The sequence below is a fragment of the Cupressus sempervirens genome, chromosome 3 (genome assembly GCF_028749045.1).
Source record: "Cupressus sempervirens isolate cs-2001-9-10 chromosome 3, ASM2874904v1, whole genome shotgun sequence".
In the NCBI taxonomy this organism is placed as follows: Eukaryota; Viridiplantae; Streptophyta; class Pinopsida; order Cupressales; family Cupressaceae; genus Cupressus; species Cupressus sempervirens.
Window position 1 is genome coordinate 1,051,512,589 of NC_143120.1, and position 25,090 is coordinate 1,051,537,678.

The 25,090-nt window shown below is 32.7% G+C and overlaps 1 protein-coding gene across 1 annotated transcript in view; it reads right to left on the minus strand.

Moving 5' to 3' along the window:
• The window catches only part of LOC149570346 (T-complex protein 1 subunit delta-like), an 86,851-nt gene extending 64,039 nt beyond the window's left edge, over positions 1-22,812 (minus strand). Inside the window, exon 1 of the mRNA XM_089817147.1 lies at positions 22,645-22,812. Coding sequence (XP_089673273.1) covers positions 22,645-22,812 — 168 coding nt within the window. The remainder of the gene's footprint in view (positions 1-22,644) is intronic.
• Between the last annotated feature and the right edge of the window lie 2,278 nt (positions 22,813-25,090).

Genomic DNA, 25,090 nt, shown 5'->3' on the forward strand with positions numbered 1-25,090 from the left:
AGAGAGAGGAAGAAAGGATAAAAGAAGAAAAGAAATAGAAAGAAAGGAAAGAAGAAGAGAAGAAAAGTATTGAACTACAACTAGTTATACCTATTGCAATAGCTACCCTAGCAGTGCTAGTTCATACATTGCCTATAATATTAGATGAGGGTGATGATATAAAGGGTTTGATGACTTCTTTGAGCAAATGACCGGTGATGAACAAGTCTTTGAAAAATTTAGAGATAACTTTAGCAGAAGTTCTGGAAAGAATGCAAATAATAGCACAAACCATTGTTACAACACTTGATATTTAGAAGAAGGCCAAGGAAATGATAAGATTACTTGATGCAGAGTTCACCTCTTTTTCTAATATTACTTTAGTACAAGCTCAAACTAAGCATGATGTATCATTGTTTGACACAATATGCACAAATGTCAGAAATGACTTGCAGACTTTGAATGTTTGCATTAAAGAGCTAAGGAAGACCATAGATGAAGGAAAGAATTTGTATGGAAAATGTACAATGTCATACAATTACCTATCAAAATTTGATAACCTAACCAAAGGCAGAATGAGTGATCTTCAAACACTCACTATCAAATTATAGCAACTAGATACGAGCATTGAGGATATTGAGGCAAAAATGGAGAAAGTTCACAATGCTATCAGACGCATAAAATATGAAAAGGAGAAGGTAATAAATAAATTATCTATCTTTAGAACATATTTATATCCTAAAGTTAGAATTTTGTAGAGGCAATTGGAGGAGTGTCTTGCAACAAAGACATCCTATGACAAATTTTCCTATATAGACTTGAGCGCATTTGAAGTAGCATCATATGTGCTTTGCACACTTATTAGTATATCTAATGTAGTTAAAGACAATTGGAAGGAGGCACTTGAAAGGATAAGACTTTTGATGTAGAGTTAACCACTTTGTTTGATATTGCTTCAATGCAAGATCAGACTAAGCATGATGCATCATTGCTTGACACAGTATGTGCAATGTTAGAAATGACTTACGACCTTTAAATGTTTGCATTAAAGAGCTAAGGAAGAGCTTACATGAAGGAAAGAAATTGTATGGAAAATGCACAATGTCATATAATTATCTATAAGAATTTGATAACCTGATCAAAGGTAGGATGAGTGAGCTTCAAACACTCACTATCAAATTATAGCGACAAGATACGAGCATTGAGGATATTGAGGTAGAAATGCAAAAAGTTCACAATGCTATTAGAAGCATTAAATCTAATAAGGAGAAGGTAATAAAGAAATTCTCTATCCTTAGAGAATATTTATATCCTAAAGTTAGCATTTTTTAGAGACAATTGGAGGAGTGTCTTGTAGCAAAGACATCCTATGACAAATTTGTCTATACAGACTTGAGCATAGTTGAAGTAGTAGCATATGAACTCTACACACATATCACTATATTTAATACAGTTAAAGATAATTGGAAGAACAAGTTCAAAAATATAAGACTTGGTTTTGCGAAATGTATATCCAGAATTTCAAGTTGAGGTAACCCAATTTTGTTTTGTACACATCTTGACACCTTTTTCATTGATGTCAAAGGGGGAGAAGAATATAAAGATAATTTGTATAGAAATGCATATATATGTAAGGGGGAGATTAGAAATGTAATGATCCATCAAGACACGACTAAAATTTTCAAGTTTTGAAGGCCAATTTTTTAGTAGTATCGTGTTGTATTTATTGTTGTTTTGCATGACATCATTTTGGGACTTAGCCAATTTTTCCAAATGTTGTCATAAATTCCAAAGGGGGATATTGTTGGCAATATGGCTAGGTAGATGAGTGAGTCTAAGTATTGTCTAAGTATTGGACAGTTTACAACAACACAAAGATAGATTTGGTATATATAGATGGAAGAGTCCAAGTTAGCTCATGCATAGTTAAGGACTGATACTTGATAGTGTCCTAATGACATATGTTAATGCATATATCTGTATGGATAGTACACCATTTGTTACAAAAGAATTACCAATACGAGTAATCAACACAACAGAAGAAAGCACAATAGTAAAATGAATTGTACGGCTTAAGGAATTATTTTGGTAACAAAATAATTACTTAACCATGATCGACCAACATCCTAGATGTTAACCCCAAATTTATTTTATAATTAGCCAATCATGTGGAAGCTTTAAGTACAATTGATCAAGATTTTAAATAGAGGTATAAGTAAAGATCATATCTTGTGCAGCTAATGTGTAGTGGATATGTAATGTGAGCTATTGTAAAGGAAGTATATGTGATATGTGAGCTTTGCATGATGTGAAATATGATGAATGATTAGAGAAAGTGTGAAGTATAGCAGTAAGATAGTATTGTATGCATATCTATTCTTGTCAAGAAACTTATTTTTATATTGCATGGTAGGGAAGTGAGCTCTTCTTGAATACATTGTAATTCTACTACCAACTCCTAACAGGGTTGAGGCTTTTAACTAGGCCTAGTCCTCTAACAAGGACTCAAGACACTATATGTATTTGATAGACTCCTAATAGGGTCAATATCCTTAACAATATTCTTTTGTTTAGTGGATCATGTGGGTACCATCCCCATCGGGGTTTTCCCTAGGCTAGGGTTTCCCTAGTTAACAAATAATGGTGTTATGATTTCTCTATGTGTATTGTTTTATTTATTGTTTAGCATTGTTGGTTTACTTTCATATGCAAGTTATAAAGTAATTAACAATATTTAGTTGTGGGAAAAATTTTGTAGAATACTAATTCACCCCACCCCCTCTCTTAGTATTATCAATTTCTAACAGATTTGTCTCATAGAAATATGATTAGGGTGAAAAGCATGGTGTGAGAATGATGCTCACAAATATAGTACTCTTCTGAAAATGCTTTATTAGGAGCTTTCTTGATTAAGGGTTACAAAAACTATTAAGTTTACCATGTTACAAGATTTTCCTTTAGATCTATTAGTATATTTACACTGCTAAGAGTAACCTTGCTAAAGGATTTCAAGACTCTAATATAAGAATGTCACCTTGTTAGAGGCTTTACAATAGACCAATTAAGGCCACCCTTATAAGGGATTTAGACTTCGACAATTGTAAGAAAATAATAGACATAAAAGTAATTCATGATTTTCACTGCCTTACTATATTAGATCCAAAGAATCTCTTCAATATAACAATATAGCATTCACTTTTCTCCTTTTTCCTCTCTATTCTCTAATAGATTTTCTCCAGTTCCCTTTTATACTTTATAAACCCTAAACTTTGATCTTACGATCACAAATACATCTTTCTACTCATGTATAATCTTCTCAAACAATCTTGCATTATGTAACCTGAAAACTTGACTTGACTTTCTTGCTTCATCGATAATAGATAAATTCACTGATAAGCCTTAATATTTGATAACATGATAAGATAATCTATTACTTAAAATTTTTTCCATTAATCATTCTAGTTATTACTTGATAAGGTTATTTCATTTTTGTCTCCTCAATTCCTTGGTTCACCGAACAATAGACTTTCTAAAGATATAGTAACAACATGAAATAATATGTCAACCTTTTCACATCAATGAAAAATAATCTAACTAATGGACAATGTATAGATTCTCTTATCCTATCAGAAACTTGTAAATAAATAAATCAGTTATGCCAACAATGTATTCCTTTTATTGTCTATTCATAGCCAACCTTCATGGAATTGTATAGTTTCTTCTCAATATGAGATTTTAAAGTGAGAATTTTTTCAAATGCTTACACTATTGTGATCGAGAAAGTAGACCAATGCAAATTGATAATAGTTACCAATGAAGGTAAGGACATAGAGAGCCTTCTTGTATGATGATGTCATAAATGTACTCAGTGTTATATAATTGAGAGGGGGGGGATATTTTTATATATCTATTTATCCTATAGGTCTTTAAAATAATTAAGATATAATTCAACCTTCATACACTTTCAAATTGATAACTCAGTAATCACATTCAACTTCTTAAATAAAACTCATAAAAACTCTGGTTCAAACTATCATCTCACTATTTCTTAATTATACTAAGTATTATAGAAATCACTTAGTATATACTAAGTTGTAACATTATGTAATTAACATGAAAATAAACTTGCAACACAATAGAAATCATACATTTAACATAGATATTTAACATGGAAACCCTATAGAGGGAAAAACAATTTGGGAACCAAAAATCCAAATAATGCCACTCTTTTGAAGTGATCTTTGTTAGGATCCAACCTTTTTAAAGGTTACATGCATATTTTTAGTGTGGCCTAGTTAGAGGATTTCAACCATGGATCATCTAAACCTTATCACCCCTTGACACTTCTAAAGAGTGGCCTTCTTTAAAGGACTTACAAGCATCACTAATGGATGCTACCATATAGGATTTTAAAGACTTGTTAGGTCCACTTAGTTAATCGATTTGATACAATGATAAGAAACTAAGACTCAAGTGATCTATTAGGCTTAACACTACCTTTCTTATTCATATATTTTCTTTACTCTATCTCTTTTTTTTTATCTTCTTCTAGCTGATTTACACGCTTTCTCTTTCACTTATCACTTCCTCTTCTTGATATTTCCACTTCTATTCTACTTGGTTCACCTTTTGTCTTCTTTTAACTTTAACAAATCAATCAAAAACACCAGTATAAAAAATAATCAACCAAAAATAATCTTGATCATCCCCTTAAATATGTAACTTTGTCTTTCTAAAATCTTCCATATTTTTTTCGCTTAATCACAATTGTAGATCTTAGATACAATGAATATAGACACTCGACATATACACATTCTCCTTGAATTTTGTGCTCATCTTCACTCTGTTAAATTTCCTTCATCAGATATTCATTATATTTTTATAGTCTTAGATCTCATAGCTAACTTTTACTTTATCCTTTGAACTTTTTTAACATTCTTAATTTTCATGAAATATTGGCATTAGATTAATCTTTTCTTAACTTGTTCTTCCTATTTAGGCTTAGCGAACATTATAACTTTACTAGGGAAATACATCGCTTAGTTAACGCTGACATTACTTAGTTAATACTAAACTTTAGCTCTTCTTTGTCAGGAGCTTGGTGACAACTATAGTATAGTAGCTTGGTTAATGTTGTATTCCTTCATTCAACTTGTAGTTTAGTCAGTGCAACTTATCTTGCATTTACATGATCTTCATAACTTAATCAAAACATTACATTATTGAAAAAAAAATCAAATTAGTTCCTAAATCTTCAAGTGGTGGCCTTTGTTAGTTGGTAGCTCACATGCCTTATGCTTCGTTGGGTTGCCTTGTAGGTCTAAACCCTCCATCAAAAAAAAAATCAAATCAAATCAACATTATACTATCATAGTCCAACTCATTTAAGTACCCATTGAATACCATACTTTCTTCAAATCCTCTTCATTAGTCAAATTATATGGTACTCAACTAAATTAACATAATTTCTAACCAACTAAGGCTTGACACAAATGAAAAAATAACAAGTGATATGACTCTTTCGCCTACATCAAAAAAAATTATCAATTGGAGATAACAATCTCCCCCTTTGACATTGATGACAACACATAAACATAAGATTTTACATTACAAAAAATTACAAATTTTCATCTTTCTAACTTCATTTAGATTTTCTACAATATATTCAACATCAAGTTCACTTAGTCTATATCTTTAGCATCTTCATCTTCAAAAACGCTCTCCATTTGGGTATACTTCTCTATTTAGCAACATCTTTGCATCATCTCACCTTTTGATTCTTTCTTCTTCATATCAGATTCCCACCACCTAAGTAGTTCATCACATATTCTTTAATTTTCCCCACCTTTGACAACAATACCAAAGGTAAATATAAGTTCCAATGTGAAACTTATAAAACCTTGTAATATTACCATGTACCTTACATGTACTATTCACATCAGTTTCACACATCTTTAGGAAACAATCCTTAAAGAGTGAACTCTTGCATCATCAACTCCAAAAGAAATATTTGATCATCCATGAATTGATGCAACATGCATCCTTTCTTAGGTAAACTCCCTAGCTTACCTCATAGATACTAAAAAAATCCTTAGGCAATGGCTTAGTGAATATGTTTACAATTTGATCCTTAAATTTCACTTATTCCAACCTCACTTGATTCTCTTGTACTTGCTCCTCAAGTAGTGATACTTGATAGATATATGCTTCATTTTTGCATGCATTGTATGATTCTTGGATATTTTTATTGCACTAGTATTTTCACAATAGATGGTAACATGATCATTAACCTCTTCTTGCACTTCTCCCAATAATTGCTTAATCCAAATAATATTTGAATAATTAATTGCAACAACAACATACTCAAATTCAATGGTAGATTGTGATATGAAAATCTCTTTCTTGATCAACCATGTAATTAGTTTTTCTCCAAAGAATAAAAATTCACCACTTTTACTTTTCTTGGCATCAACATTTCCATCTCAATCAACATCAATGTAGACTTTAAGTTCAAAATCAACATCTTGTTTGTACCACAATCCAAATTCTTTAGTTCCTTTTAAGTATTTGAATACCCTTTTAACAGTAGTCATATATGTTGAAGTTGAGGAAATCTCAACCCATAGCTCCCAAGAATCACTGCATGCAAACACTCATCACAAAAAGAGAGGATCAAATCTATGGAGGCTAGAATTCATAGATCCATAAGAGAGGAGACATTCTTGATGAGAAAAAAGAGAAATCACTATTAATCAAAAAGTTTTAATGAATTAATTATTACAAAGAGATCAATCCTTATAAAGGAGATCAAAACCCTAAACGGTAATGTTGAGAATGGATTGAAGAAGTTAATCAAAGAGGGAGATTGTTAAAGAAGACTGTGATTCAATCATTCTTCTGTCATTGATGTCAAACCTGCTATTTTTTGGTAAGACAATTGCTTACAAGATTCAAGTACTATCACTTATTTGATTGATAAAGAGGATTTAATCAAAAGATGTAACAAAAGCACCTAGATGAAAGGTTGAGTTATGATTATGTAATGAAGTACAAGGATTAGTTAAGACAGTGATGGCATGATGTATTGATAATCTACTTAAGTTTACAAATGTTGGCTACACTAAGAAAGGTTATAAGAACAAGTCACATAAAGTTTTCTTGCCAAGCTTGACCGAGTGGATAGTAGGTGCTAAGTAGAAAATTAGTTGGAGCCAAGTAAAAGATCATTCTAGTGTGCACTGAGCAAAATAGTTGATGCTAAGTAAAGTTTAGTTGATGCCAAGCATTAGTAAACTTTAGTAGCTGCTGAGAAATTTCATAGTTGATGTCGAGCAACGCAATATGTGCCAAGCATCAAAAGGTTGATAATGTCGAGCTACTACATTATTTAAAAGATCAAAGATTCATTGAATTTGAGTCGACAAGTTTTTTTTCTTGAATTTTTTTGAACCAGGAGGAAAATAAGGTTGATGAGTTGGTGGCATAGAATTTGAGGTAAATCATTTTAAAGCAAATTCAAATGGATTCTAGAAGAATTTTCTAGAAAATATATGAGATATGGGGTAGATACATTGTATCCTACCTAATCCATCTGAACCCTAAATTTTGATGATGGAAAATGAGTGGGAAAATATCCTAATTTCCTATTTATAAGAATGTTCGGTCATGAAGCAAAGTTGTCATGTTCGAGAACCTAAGGGAGACAAGGAGTCAAGGGCTTTGCTTTATCAAGTGACCTGAGAGAAGAGTCTACAATGGCATGTTAAGCAAGAAGGCTTAAGGAGATGATTTCTCGAAGGGTGAACAAGCTATCAAAGCTACAAAGTATGAAGGCCAAGTAGAATCAAGAGAGACATGTAATCTGCAAAAGAAGTTGTAAGTTGTATCAGATCAAAGCTCCACTGTTACTCTCTAACAATTGTATTAGTCTAGGGTAAATCCTTTAGATTAAGGTTGACCTAACAGTCATTTGTAAATCCTTTAACTAGGTGGCATTCCAAGTGAATGGCCTAAATTCATCTAACAAGGCTCATTTCTTATAAAGTGATTGAAATCCCTCAACTGGGTCACATTTAACAGTGTGTATTGTAACCTTTAATAGGGTTGGCCTTTCACAAGGCATCATTTCAAAAGAGTGAAAATGAGTAGCATGTTACTGGTGGTTTTTCCCAAACTAGGTTTCCAAGTAAATCATTGTGTTAAGTGTGTTGACAAATTTATTATGTTTGATGCTTTACATTTCTACAAGTTGATTTGACAATAACCTACAACTTTTAGTAATTGCATAATCTTATGGATGCATGTCTAGATATGAATGTTTTATGGGTTCACTAAGCTGTGAAAAGTTGTATTTATACATTTGGACCTTGGATAACTGATTGACCTCCCCCCCAGTTATTCTAAAAGTATTCCAATAGGTAAAACCTAGGTTGCATGACAATAATTAAGAAAATAATTAATTATTATATGCCTAAAGTTTAGCTTAAGTAAAATAGAGCTAATAAGGCAATGCCTTATTAATATAACATATAACACCCCCACCCCCCTTAAGATAAACCTAGGGAGTAGCTAAAAACATAGAAAATACTAATGAAAGTAAATTTGGGTATTGACAACAAGGCCTGATGAGGTACCCAAGCACAACCAAATCTCTATAAAGAGGAGAAATGAAAAAAAACACATGGAAAAAACTCTACTCCAAGAAGAGATGGAAAGAATGTTGAAAGAACTAGTGAAGGATTGCAGAAGGCTCTAAACTAGGGAATGTCCCAAAAGATAGGAATGAAAGGATGATCATGAAGAATACCATTAGAACATGTAGAAATTGCAAAGATCTATCAAAAAGTAACTGTTGATCTAAAGAATCTCTACTAAAATAGAACCTGACTAGGTAGAGAAGTCTATAATATGCATAAGTTCTCTCGAAAGACTCTACTCAAATTAGGAGGCACATAAAGGAAAACAATTGAACTCAAAGATATGGATGGAATAAAAAACCAAATCATGAAGAGCTAATCAATCAAACATGGAAGGCTACATCCCAAATAAGAATGAAAATAATAGTTTCTATATGGTAAATTATACATCTCACCTAAATGCATAGGTACCAAGCCACTACATCCGCCTAGTACATAGGAACAAATATTGAATATATAGCTCACTCCATCAAAACAAGGAATCATAAGAACTAATGGAAGAACCCCCGTTAATATAGACAATGGTGAGGTGATAGGAAACTAGAAAAGTGGGTCAGTAAAATTGCATGTCAAGGAACCACGATCAAGATGTACAAAAGAATACATATGTGTGTATTGCGGTGATTAATCTTAGGAACATAATGAAACTAATGTCACAAAAGGAAAACTTAATGGACAAAAGTAGATGGAAAATAAAGGAAAAATATTAACCCCCCATGACACTTTAATCAAACTAGTGCATGCACAATAAAGCACAAGATATGATGAATCCGAAGAATATAGTAATATGTATGAGTGTCCTTAGATGACACTACTTGAATGAAAAGTCTAAACAAGCCAAAAGAACAAAAAAAAAAAAAAAAATGCCATATGACATATTTTTTTAGTGTGTTTACAAAAATGCATATAATAGATGTCTAAAAAGACTAGAATAGACATAAGGCTGATACAACAGATCAAAAAACCCATGAAAAATCATCTAAGACAATGAAAATGATCCCTAAACCTAAAATAAATAAGGTATCCAGCAGAATGAAAAATTACAAAAAATTGAATAGAATGTGCTTGGAGAAGAATATGGGAAAACAATCAACATCACTAGTAAGAGATCTAGAAGACCTTTCCAATGATATAAAGAATCCCTAAATCAGAGATTAGATGCTATAGATATGTATCCCAAAGTAAAAAATAGAACTCGTGACTTTGAAAGAAAAACAAGCCATAAAAAAATATCAAAATTGAAAATTACTTATACCAATACAATGGGCTTAAAACCAGGTTTCTAATAATATCTTATTTGCAAAAAAAGGAGATCGTATGCTCAAAATATGATAAAAAACCCAAAGGTAGGTCTTAATAGAGCCTGAAGGGCTAATAGGCATGATGATGTAGTGCTGACATCAGTAATTGACAAGCCCAAATTTGATAGTCAAATGGTTATCAAGGCAAAATAATACCTGAAAAAAGTGCAAATTTCTAGAAAAAAATCCACAGTCATTGTCACTGAGAAATATAAGTCAGAGCTAGTAAAAAGATCCAGTGGCCAAAAAAGGAACAAACTTCCTCAACAGAAAAATGACAGTTTTACTAAAAAAATAATTCTAGTTGTGGGAAAAAGGATCTATATGGAGTCTGAGGCTAGACACACATGCAAACATGAAGAAACATGGGGAACCTCTATACCACAAACCACTTGTTTGAAAAATTAAACTCCACAAAAAAGTACATGCCACAAACTGCAAATGAGGACCCTTGAACGTGCCAATAAAACTACTAAAAAATATCATGTGTTGATGATGTCATTGGAAAAGTATAGTATACAACCCGATGGAAAGAATAGGGGCTCTAGAGAAAGGTACATGAAAGCCTAGTGTGGAGGATGTATTCATCGATTGTACAGAGCTAAATAACTATCAAACTTCTACTATAAATCATGGACAAAATATACAGGGTCGAGTTAAAAGTTTTTTGACTTCGGCAATGCTGACAAGAACTTGATATATGAGGTTAGGACTTCATGCACAATCTCCAAAATGCTTGACAAAGGCTCCAAAAATGATGTTGTCCCATCATAGAAGGGGGACAAAGTACCTAATGTAACCAATTAAGGAAGTGAACAAAGAAGAGCCAAAACTAAGGCCTAAAAAAATAGATGTGCTTGCACAGAGGGTATGAGTTGCCTACACATGGAGTGCCCATTGGACCTTTAAAAAAATTCCCCCCTCCAAAAAAAAATGAGAGTTCCTATGATAGGGAGTATAGGCACGTTGAATCCCTATAGAATTTGTTGTCATTGACATGGAGTACAAATGGGGTGGGGTCAAAGCCTTTAGTGTACTATGGGATTCATGCATTCCAATACATGCGCCTTCCAAAGACCATGCACAATGATTTGTCCCGTGACCTTTTACATGCAAAATTATTTTTTATTTATTTTTATTAAATCAAGAAATTAAAAACATATCCAACACCTTTTTCTCAAAAATATTGATTTTTTCAAGAAAAATAAAAAATCATCATCTCGTTTTGTGTGCCTATGTCGTATGACTTGGGTGCAAATCTTTTGCTTCAAAAGAAACATTGGCCAAAATAGACAAGTTTTATATGGAAATGGGAGTTTTTGGATGCTTTGATCTCAATAGTGATATCTATTTGGGCTCAAAGTGACATAAAATGAAGGTCCCCTAGATCCAATACAAAAAACTTTTGAAAGCTCAGATCTCAAAAGCATTGCCAAATCTCTCATAAAGAAAATAGGGGAATGAAATCCTAGAGCTCTGATACCATGTTGAGTTGAGAAAATCTCAACACACAACTTGAAAGAATCATTGCATGCAAACACTTGTCACAGAAAGAGAGGAGCAAAGCTATAGAGGTTGGAATTTATAGATCCATAAGAGAGGAGACATTCTTGATGAGAAAAAAGAGAATTGTTATAATAGATAAGTGTCAATGAATTAATTGTCACAAAGAGATCAATTCTTATAAAGAATTTCAAAACCCTAAAAGGTAAAACCTAAGTTTCATGATAATAATTAATCTAAGAATTAACTATTATATGCCTTAAGATTAGCTTAAGTAAAATAGAGATAATAAGAAAATACCTAATTAATCTAATAATATGTGTTTCCTTAGGATTAGAGGAAAACCTTGCAACAACTCCAAATGCATGTGTAATATCAGGGTTACTATGCACAACATACTGTAACTTTTCAATCATTGATCTATATTGTGTCTCATTCACTTCAACAATAGTATCATCCTTAGATAATTTGCATCCACCCACCATAGGTGTACCAACTGGCCTTAAATCATCCATAACAAATTTCTTTAAAATATCCTTAACATACTTAGACTGAGTCACATAAATACCATATTTTGTTTGATGAACTTGTAATCCAATGAAGAATTTAATTGCACCAAACATAGACATCTCAAACTCCTTACTCATTTTATTAGAAAGTAATTTTCACAACAAATCATTACCACCAAATATGATATCATCCACAAACATTTTTGTAATCAATACCATATTTTATAGCTTCACTCTTCAAATACAAATTACTATTTTCACTTGTTCTAACAAATCCTTTATTAATCAAATATGAATGCAACCTTTCATACAACTCTCTCAGTGCTTATTCTAGTCTATATAATAAGCGGTTCAATTTGAAAACTAGGTGCCTCTAATATGTCTCAACAAATCTATATGTTTGTTATATGTAAATTTTGTCTTTGAGTATTCCATTAAGAAATGCTGACTTAACATCCATTTGATATACCTTGAATTTATTATAAGTTACATATGAAAACAAAGTTCTAACTCCTTCCAATCTAGATATAGGTGCAAAGGTCTCACCATAATCAAATCCTTCTTCTTGGGCATAACCTTTACAAACTAATCTCACCTTGTTCCCCAAACCTTTACCATTCTCATTCAATTTGATTCTGAAAATCCACTTTGTTCCAATCACATTCTTGTCAGTTGGTCTTAGTACTAGTGTCCATGTGTTATTTTTCTTAATTTAGTCTACCTCTTCATTCATAGGATTAATCTAGTTCTCACTTTCAAGTGTGTCTTTCACATTTCTTGGCTCAAATTCAACAACCAAACATATATTATCTTTCAACTCACTTCTTGTCATGACTCCAACACTTCTATCTCCAATGATTTGTTCAGGTGAATGGTTCCTTCTCATATACTTTTCTAGCATAGGTTCCATTATTTGATATCCAACATTATCTTCACTCAGTTTGGGCTCTGCATCCTGCTTGGGTCTTTTTGTCTGTGGCTCAGGTAATGCAAGCCAACACTTGGTATCTCTTTGTTATTTCTTGGCTATCACACTAGAAGCATCTTAATATAAAGAAAAATTTGTTCTAATCATTAGGTTCCTTTTTTCTTTCCTAGTCATTCTTGTCTACAAACTCATCAATTCTTACATTTTCAATTTCAATCATTGTGTTAGTAGCCTTGCTCAAATATTTATAGGCCTTTCTCCTAGAAGAATAACCAAGGAAAATACTCACCTTTAGAATCAAAATTTATATTCCTTTCATTTTTATGAATGTAACAACTACTTTTAAATATCTTGAAATAACTCACATTAGGTTTATGACCATACCAGATCTTATAAAGTGTCTTGTTTGTTCCTTTCCTCGGTTGAACTTAGTTCAGAGTGTAGAGTACAGTGCTAATAGATTCTCTCCAAAAAGATTGAGAAGGTACCTTTTCAATTAGCAATGTTCTTGCAAAATCCACAATTAACTTGTTCCTTCTTTTAGAAATCTCATTCTATTGTGGAGTCCTTCATACTAATAATTGTCTCTTAATTGCATTCTTAGCACAAAAGTTAGTGAATCCAATAGACATATACTCACCACTTCTATCACATGTCAGGAATTTTTACTATTTACTAGTTTCTTTTTCAACTCTACCTTTATACCATTTGAACATATCAAAAGCATGTAACTTTAACTTCATAAACATGACTGTCATCATCCTAGAATAATCACCAATAAATAGTATGAAATATCTATCATCGTAATAACTTTCTACTCTCATTGGTTCACATAAATCTATATGCACTAATTCTAGAATTTCACTAGAAGTATGTATCTTGGTTGAAACTCTTGACTTAGTTATATTACATAGATGACATTATTTGCACATAACCTTCTTAGGTTTATGCAAATTTGGTAAACCTCTAACTCTTTCCTTTCTGCTAATCTTGAGCATTTTCTCAAAATTGACATGACATAGCCTCTTATACCACAACCACATATCTTCAACTTTTGCAAACAGACATGTATCAATTTTAGGATCAAGATAAAATAGATTACCTTTCATTTTGTCTCTAGTGCCAACCATATTTCCATCATCATCATATATCTTGACTGCCATGTATTGAAACTCTAGCTTGTGACCTATATTATTCAATTGAGCAACACTCAAAAGATTATATTTTAGTCCATGCATCCAATATGCATCATCACATCTATTTTTATCATTTAACATTAATGAACCTCTACCTTTCACTGAATGTGAAACATCATTCCCTAGTTTAACAGATCCACCATTATATTCTTCAAGTTGATCAAACTTACTAATGTCCCTAGTCATGTGATGTGAATGTCCACTATCAATGATCCATGTGTTATTCTTACTAATATGTGAAATAAGAACTTTATCATCCTCATACTTTTCCTCATTAGGGTCTTCTTTCATAGCAACAATACACCACTTCCACTCCTTCTTTGTCATCTTCTGTGTCTTACTCTGTGTGCTTTTATTCAATAATATAGCATGATTTATTCCTTATGTCCTTGTAGTCTTTGTTCTTTCTATAGTTTTATCCTTCTTATCATTTCTATCACTCTTACTTTTGTTAGGACATCTTATAGAAATATGACCTACTTCATTACATTTTAAACATATCAAATCAGGCAACTTACCTTTACATTTTGGTCACCTCCTTGCAAGAAATTCTTTAATATCATCCATATCATCTTTTGATTTTGACTCAATTTTATCTTTACTTCTCTTTTCTTTCTTTGTACTACACATGGTTGGTGAAGTCTTGGAAGCATTCCCATTTTTTGGCACACTATTATCATAAATACTTAATTCAAATGCAATCAAACAACAAGCTAAGACACCAAGAGTAAGATGATTACTAGACATAGCTCTAACTTATTGAATGGTAGATACTTATATAGCATAAATAGATAAGAGAGTTCTAAGAACTTTACTTACAAATTCAGTATTACTAATCAATCCTCTAGAAACTTTGATAGCACTCCCAACCTCCTTGACTCCATTCACATACTACACAAAATTTTCACCTTCTTTAATTCTCATGTCATTATATTTGCCTCTTATACTTTCTACTCTTTCTCTTAGTACATTCTCATCTCCACCAGGCACAAGTGCCAACTTATCCCACATTTCTTTAGCAGTATTACAATTCTTGATAGCATCATACTCAACATCATTTAGGACAAATGCTATCTCTATCATCAGAATATTATGTTCTCTTTTTTGACTCATCTCTTCCACAGTAATAGGAGGGATGGGAACAACATACTAATGGTCTATACAATGTATAACATTGTCTCCAAATTAATATATATGTAGCCTCATCCTATTTTTCCATAAGGAGAAATTACCCTTATTCAACTCTAGTACATCTCTCTCATACATCTTTAGATCTTTAGCTCAAGTCCCTTCAAACTTCTTACTTTAAGCACTAAGCTTTGATACTAGTTGTTAGATAACTGAGAGGGGGAAGGGGGGTGAATCAATTATATTGATTATCCTACAAGCTTTAAAACACTTTAGTACTAATTCAACCTTTATACACCTTTAAATCAATAACTTGGTAATGGCATTCAACATCTCAAAAAAACTTATAACGACTTTAATTTAAAGTGTCATCTCATTTTTTCTTACTTATAATAAGTATTAGAGAACTCAATTAGTATATATGAGTCACAATATTATGTAATTAACATGAAAATAAACTTTCAACACAATAGAAATCACATGTGTGACACATATATTTAACATGGTAACCCAAATAATTTCACTCTTATGAAGTGAGCTTTATTAAAAGAGAACCTTGTTAAAGGTTACATGCACATTTTTAGTATGACCTAGTTAGAGGATTTTAACCAGATATCATCTAGACTTTATCACTCCTTGACATTTATTAAGAGTGGCCTACTCTAAAGGACTTATTCACATCACTAATGGATACTACCATATAGGATTTTAAAGACTTGTTAGGTCCACTTGATTAAGATATTTTATTTGCTACAATGGTAAGAAATTAACATTCAAGTGATCTATTAGGTTTAGCACTACCTTTCTTGTTCATATATTTGTTTGCTCTTTCTCTTCCTTCTGATCTCCTTCTGGCTGATTTACACACTTTCTCTTTCACTTAACACTTCCTTTGCTTGATGTTTCCACTTCTATTTTGCATAGTTCAACTTTTGTCTTCTTTTAATTTTTTTAACTTGATCAAAAAAAGTAGTATCAGTAATAATTAGCAACCAAAAATAATCTTGATCATCCCCTTAAATATGCAATTTTTCTCTCCAATATCTTCCAAATTTTTCTCTTAATCATGATCATAGATCTTAGATAAAATGAATTTAGACACATGGTGTATACATATTCTTCTTGAACTTTGTGCTCCTCTTCATTCTATTAAATCTCCCTCATTAGATCTTCATTGCATTTTTCCATCCATAGATCTCATAACTAACTTTGAATTTATCTTGTGAACTTCTCGAAAATTCTTAACTTTCATGAAATGTGAACCTTAGATTAATCTTTTCTTAACTTATTCTTCCTATTCAAGCTTGTTAAACATTAAAACTTTACTCGGGAAATACATCACTCAATTGATATTAAAATTTCTTATTTAATACTAAACTTCAACTCTTCTTTGCTAGGTGCTCAATGATAATTTTGTTAGAAACAATAGTCCACCAAGATAAATTAGTTATCAAAAAATTAAAACATTTATCTTCCTTAAACAAGCTTAACCATTCAACCAAAGTAAACAACAACCATAATAAGATGCACATAGACAATTACACCAGATATGTTAACTAGGGAAACCCTTGATTAGAGGGAAAACCTCGGTGGGAATGATGCCTACAAGATGATATATTGTTATATAAGTTCCTTGATAGAGGATGGACCCTATTAGGAGTCTGTTACAACATTCAGTGCATATGAGTCCCTAGTGGGAGACTTTGAATCCATGTTAGGAGATTCCAACCTTGTTAGGAATTGTGCCAACCCTGTTAGGAGTTGTAGTACAATATATGCAAGAAGAGCCCACTGCCCAAACATGCAATTTCAACTACAAGAAGAGCTCACTACTTAAACATGTAATTTACTATTATGTTCTTCTTTCCTTTATTTTTTCAACCAAACCAATCACTATCACACCTTGTAGACTAAGTCACGAACCTTGGATCACTCAACAAAACATCTACAATGAAGTTTCCTTCACTTCCACTCTGCTCTACTCAACTTTGCATCTCACTCTTACTGTTGCTTATAATCACTTCTCCATGTCATGTCTATCTTCTTTATGGTAAAGGAAAATATCCTTCCATTATACCAAGTCCATAAAAAGTTTCCCTGAGTTGGCTGTTAGACCTTCTCAATTAATCATTATAGGACCACATTAATAACATGTTACACTTAGTGATAACATTAATCTTCCACCTTGCAACTTGAATATCTTTCTGTACATGTAATATTATGACAAGAAAACGTAGCCACATCATTACCAACATGTCTTCTCCACATCCTTAACCTTAATTCTCAAAATAAAAAATCTGCTAAGAGTATAACAAGTTTACCAAAACATGCCTCTATAAACTCTATCTTAGAACATACATCACCAAAACTTACATAACTTCTTCCAGACTTATCATTTTTTTTTCTGATATTAACTACATATACTAGATACTCAAAATTATCTCCCATAACCTCAAATAGTTAGAATACTCAACTAGTCATCCATACCAACTTGATCTTTCTATTTTTCTTCTGTTAGCTACCACAAAAGGTTGCTATGTTGACATCAATGACAAAATCATTCATGAATGTAACATATCATCATAGTAACATATCTACAATACTCCCCCATAGGAATATCATCAGCATTCATGCTGCTAAAAATCTCCCCCCTTGGCATTGATGGAAGCATAGATGAAAAACATCTAGTTCCAAGAATATCAACAAGACTATTAATCTTAATTTTCAAATCCTCTTCATCGACCATTCTCCCCTATTGATATACCTCAATGTACTTTCTATCAAACTATCATTCCATGTTGTACTTCTTCTGAACATGTTGCACTTTGCTTCTCCTCATGATGTTCTTCCCCATGATCTTCTCTCATGATTTTTTTCATGTTGAACTTCTCCCCCATTGACATCAATGTCAAAGGTTTTAGCAACAATCAAACTCATCAACAAATTGATTCTTACTTAAGTGTCCAAAGAAATCATTCAAAAACAACATCCAACAAGAGTCCTAGATGACTTTGTCCATCACAGATACTCCCCCATATAGGAAGCATTAGCATCCAGTCCAAAAAAATAATGAAACTCTATTACACTGGGCTGATGCACTCTTCTATCATCTATTCTGATGTACGAAGGTGTATAACCCCTAACATACCTCACAAATACTCAAAAGTCTCTTTGGGAAGAGGCTTAGTGAATATATCTGTAATCTTCTCTTTAGTGCTCACACACTCCAATCTAATTTCCTTTTCTATAACTTTCTCTCAACATGTGATACTTAATAGAAATGTGCTTGGTCTTTAAATGCAACACTAGATTCTTAGACATATTTATTGTTCTTGTGTTGTCACAATGTATGACAATAGGTTAATTGATTTCTATCTATATATCCTTTAGCATTTGCTTCATCCAAATAACTTGACTACAATTATTTTTTGCTACAACATATTATACTTCTATTTTACTTTGTGATGTACAATCATGCTTCTTTATTAGCCAAGAAACCAATCTTCCTCCAAGAAAGAAGGCCCCACCATTGGTGCTCTTTCTATCATCCATACTTCCTACCCCATCAACATCAGTATAACCACATAAAGTGAAATCATTAGATCTATCATACCATGATCCAAACTTTGATGTTCCTTTCAGATATCTAAATATCTTTTTTACTACTACATAATGTGCTTCTCTGGGATCAGCTTGAAATCTTGCAACAATTTCAACTGCATTTGCTATATCCAGCCTTGTGTGAGTCATATATAGCAAACTTCTAATCATAGATCTATACTTCTTCTGCTCAATAGTAGGTGTCTAATCCTTTGAAGATAACTTATGTCCAATTACCATAGGTGTTCCAACAAGTTTACATGTTTCTAAACCAAACTTTTTTAGTAAATCCTTCAAATAACTAGTCTAAGAAATAAAGATTCCTTCTTTATTCTATATAATCTATAATCCTAGAAAATATTTCATTTCTCCTATCATACTCATTTCAAATTCTTTATTCATCTCTTCTTCAAACTTCTCACTTTCCTCATCATTTCCTCCAAATATGATATCATCAAAAAATATTACCAAAATCATTGAACTATCATCAATTTCTTTCCAATAGAGATTATTATCTTCCTTACCTTTTCTATATCCAAGCTTTGTCAAATATTTATCCAATCTTGCATACCAAATTCTGGGTGCTTGCTTCAATCCATACAATGCTTTTGTAATGACCCAATTTAGGCCATTAGATTTTTAAACCTAAATGTGTGTGTGTGCATATATATATATTTTTTTATTTATTTTTTTATTTTTTCCCTTCTTGATATCCTTTCCAATGCCTTCTATATCCTATATATATATGTGTGTATCTCCAAGTGACATGTCCTTTCATTATTAAAATTAAATATATTAATAAGATAACTATATTATATATTATTATATTAAATATGACTATCAATTATATAAATTATATTCCTTGTAATTAATAATACTATTAATAAGTAATTAAGATATATTTTTCAATAGTTGATTTATGTATATGCATATTAATTATTTATATTCACTAATATGGTATTTTAATATCTAATATATATAGAAGTATATATATTTTTATTATATACACATATAGTTATATGATAATATTTATGGTATATATATAATTTATATTTTTCAATTTATTTACATTAGTAATCTTTTTAATAATATATAATACTTATTTATTATTATATATCAAAATGGGGATATCAATGGTGTTAGAGCTTTCAGGTCCTTTGTTTGATGTAGTTCCTTAAGAATAAAACATAATTAGAATAAAGTCATTTCTTTGTACAAAAAATATTGATTGGGCTAGAGTTACTTGTGAGAGCCTCATTCCAGTCTTTTGGATGTACAATTTCTGATGTGCTCGAGTTTCATGACCTTTGTTACTATCCATTTTTCTTTGTTATTTAATTTTCACTTGTGAAAGGAAACATATCTTGGTTTTATCACATCACATAATCCGATCTTGGTACCTTCTATGAATTTTTACACCCATTTTTTCTCCATTCCAGATGTTAATTCTTATGCTCTGATTTTAAATTATCAGAAGTATTGTTTGATAAACAGTTATTTGTGAGCCCCATTCTAGTCTTGTGAAGGAACAAGCAATTATGATTCTCACTTTTCACAACCTTTTAAGCTTTATGCTGCTACAAGTTTTAAAGGTCTCCAATCTCATTATGACTCATCCATTTTATATTTCTTGGAACTATATTCATTGTCCTATCAACCTTATCTAAATACTATGTTTGTTCTTTGATGGTGATTGTTCATTGGATTTGAAATGCCAAAGAATATCAACACTTAGCATGTCATTCACAATAGACTCTTCCAAATTTGTTTGATTAGTAATCGTCATCTGTAGTGCCGATTCCCCTCTATCATGGATCATATATATCACTTGTAATGATCCTATCTACTAGGCCAAAGATTAGATGATCCTTAGTTTTTAGTATTGTCACTTTATAATACACAATTGATATGTATATTTATTGGTACTCTCAACTTTATAGACCTGCCTAGTCATGGGGCTTGGCATGAATTCTTATTGTACCAATGTGCAATATTCACATTCCAAACATATTAATAATATAGTTCTTTGACTATACTATCACCCTGCGTATGCCACATATCTTCTCACCATTTTCCAAATGTGGATTTTATGTGCAAAATGTTTTTTTATATTCTAATATTCATTGTTGTATTCAAAATGCATTTTTTCCCTTGAAATCCTCCTCCTAGAAAATTTGATGATAAAAATGATAAAAATATGAGTCATCGTTAACTGTATGGAAATAATTGTCGACAAATTAACACAATACCCACTCAAAAAATGAAAAATTAGAATATAACTTCAAGCATAACATATATGCCCATTATTCTAGAGTATGATTGGCTTCATTTATAATATCTACCACCATAGGAGTTTCTTCTTTTGAAATATAAGTCAGTTCCATCGTGGAACTCTTGCACATGAACAATTGTGCGAATACATCAAACATTGTCAATGGACTTCGTGTTATTCATACTTTTTAATTTCACAATTACAATTTTTTCTTTGGTTGGGCTATTCCCATAGGCTAGCAAGAACATGCTCTGATACCATTGTAATGACCCGATTCAGGCCATTAGATTTTTAACCCTAACTGTGCGTATATTTTACTTTTTTTCCTTCTTGGTATCCTTTCCAATGCCTTCTATATCCTATATATATGTGTGTATCTCCAAGTGACATGTCCTTTCATTATTAAAACTAAATATATTAAGAACTATATTATATATTATTATATTAACTATGATTATAAATTATATAAATCATATTCTTTGTAATTAATAACACTATTAATAAGTAATTAAGATATATTTGTCAATAGTTGATTTATGTGTATGTATATTAATTATTTATGTTCATTAATATAGTATTTTAATATCTAATATATATAGAAGTATATATATTTATTATATATACATATAGTTATATGATAATATTTATGGTATATATATAATTTATATTTTTCAATTTTGTTGGTGTAAATAAGTACTTTACTATTTAGACTTACTTAAGTTTACTTAGGTTAATGCATTATTTAATTATTTTGCATTATTTTATTATTTTTATTTATGAGACACTTAGGATTTTGTGCAACCTTGTGAGTTGTCATGTTGAGAACATAGGAGTACGCACCTTTATTTGAGCACATGGTGTCTACAACACTGTTTTACGTGTCCCACCCTTGTAGGCTTATCCTCTCATCATCGCACTTACTTTCGTGCTTAATGGAGGATAATCCATATCTGGTGGACATGTGCTTGGTTGTATGACACATCATGATGCTAACTTCTATGCATTCTAGAAGCTCTCCTGAGGCCTTTATATACAGGCACTCCTAGTGTGTTGAGATCACATTCTAAATAGAGCAATGTATTCAGACATAATCTGATTAATTGATCATATCCATTTTCGGTCTATTGTGTGCTTGTGTTTGAGTTCTTAGTTCTTGGGTGAATTTTTCCCTTAGGAAAATTCTTACATGGTATCAGAGCTTGGAGACTTTCTCTTCACAAGCCGTTTGAGACCTCTTGCTTGCTTCATCACCTCAGCCCAAATCCAAAGTGCTGCAAAAATTGGGAGCGTCCAACATCAGATCTGACCTCTCCATTGCATCCGAAATGCTAAACCAGTGAAAATTGACTATAAGAATGCCTACCTTGGGCCATAGTCGACTGTGAGGCAAATTTTTTTTGCAAATCGGAACCCGGAGGCTCGATTTGGAGTATGATTATTTTCAGATCTGTGATTTAATTTATTTTCGGATCTGTCATTTTTCTCTATATTTTTTCGTCAATTTTATGTGGAATTTTTGGCCCTTTGGGCACCCAGCAGAGAAAAATATTTTTTGCAGTATGGGCTTTCAGATCCCGTACTGCACATTTTGGTGGGATTTTGTATATCCTTTTCGCAGGTTTATTTAATACAGCTGCGGGCATGTCATTATAACCACTGGCACCAAACATCCACAACCAATTACCAACAATGGCTTCCATAAGCCCGGACCAGCGAAACCCTTGACTGCTTGCTCAAAAATTGGCGATCGAAAACCATCCACCGGCAAGAGCCTCTAACCGATGAGCGCTCTTTCCATTGCTCGCTACAGACTCTGTGTTTTAAAGATCACATACGCTCGCAACCCCACAAATGTGGGATTTTTACTGAGGATCTTCGGCGTCCTGCAAAACATTCTGACAACTGTGATCGCATTCTCGGCACTGTGCAGTCATTTTCGACAGCCTACGTTTGATTTTTCAACAGTGCAACTCTCGCTTGATCGCAGGTTTTCCTGCCCTCACGCAGACACGCGACGATAAACACTGCCACATGATAGTCCTTCTCATTCACCACGCGGCCCTTGATCTGCCACACCTGCCTTCCATGCGGTGTTCTTTAATTCACTCCCACCATGTCAGCAGATTTGATTGGCATAGCCACGTCACCTGTGGACAGCCGGCTAGTATTTTCGGCCACATCATCATTTTCATATAGTATAGAATCACAGCTTGCCATGTTAGCCCAGTAGTGGATTTTTTGGCTGATGTCATCTTTTGCTTGGCTAAATTTGACGCCCGTCTGGACGTCATACCAGGGAATTTTACAACTGCATTGATGGTTGTTTGATTGTCAAATTTAACTTCGCAATTCCTCCTCCAGACCCCTCTCTAGATTGCTTTTCAATTTGGCAGCCTGACTTTGCGAGCTCATAACTTGGACATCTAGACTCTGATTCAGGTGCAATTTTTTTTTAAATCTGGTAGAATTTCTTGAATTTTCCAGTGGTGGTATTATTTTCTATTTTTGGTGCATAGATTGGTCAGAATTTGTGTCTTTCGGTGACTGTACCTGCTTCATCCTACATTTTGCAACTTGAAATGCTCCGTACAGGCACATCTGGACTCCTTTTCAGGTTCTATTTTTTTTGAAAGTGTGTATTTTTTCATCTACTTTCTAGATCTGCATTCAAATTCTAGGATTGTGTGGACATATTTTTCACTTTCAGAATTAGGACCATATTTGCATTATTTTGCTTCAAGCATTTAGCTACAGTGCTTCATTTGAGTCTTTGGCCTCAAGCGACAGTTGCATCTAGCAAAATCAGTAGTCTACTTTGTTCTTTTTTGACTAGTGGACACACCACATTTCACATGCCAAAAGCATCTTTTTAGGGGGGGTTATTTGATTTTTTGGAGGTTTCTTTGATTGGTCCATCATGGAAGAGGACGATTTGATTCAATTGACCACACACAACTATAATGAATGGAGTCAACTTGCCATCATATATCTTAGTCAGCACAATTTACTACCGTATGCACCCGATCTTGAGTATCACGTTGATACAATTGACATCCTTTTGCGTACTCTCTGGTTACATATGAATTATGACGTTATTGACTTCACCATGGATGAAGTTAAGTCCACTGATCCCTATGATGTTTGGATGTTTCTTTGGGAGACATATGGAGATCCAGCTATTCCTCCCTTCCCAAAGCAACTCATTCCTCTAGTTGCAGCTGACACCTCTTCAGATGAGATCACACCTCCAACTCCTGTTGCTCCTACTAATTATATTTCAGCCATAGATGCTTTGAAATCAGTGCAACAGGATACTTTATGTCTTCCTACTCTACCTTCATGCGAAGACTTCCTTTTAGACATTGCACAGTTGTTCGTGGAGTCTCACATTGAAGATGTGGGAGACATTCTTGATGACATCTATCTACTTTTTGAGGCAAGCACTTCATCTTTTGCCATAGTGATAGATTCATGCACTTCAGCATTGCAGGCTACACATGGTCTTCCAGGTGCTGATTTCTTGCCAGACATTTCAGCTCTGTTCTTGGAGTCACACACAGTTGATATGGGAGACTTTTATGATGATTTCTTGCTTCTCTTTGCTGAGAATGAGTCTTCTACAGTTATTGTACATTCTCTACATGATCAATCATTTTAGGTAGGTGTGATTGTGGATACTTATGTCCAACATCTACAAGTGATCTCTCTCACATTCGAGAAGACTATTGGTGTTCTGACACAGGTTTCAGAGATACCAGTCATCATTGAGATTCCTTCTCCATCCAGGGGACGCTTCTCAAAGGTACCCTTGCCATTGTTTCTTCCAAAGGGGAGGAACGTCATCAAGAGGTCGTGGATCAACTTCTTCATCGGAGCACTTCTCACTGATCGGCACACTACTTTTAAAGGGGGGGGACTACCTCGTCTCTTTCTTCTCCTTTTTGGGGGGGACTTTTTCCTCATAGGAGGTTTTGTCCT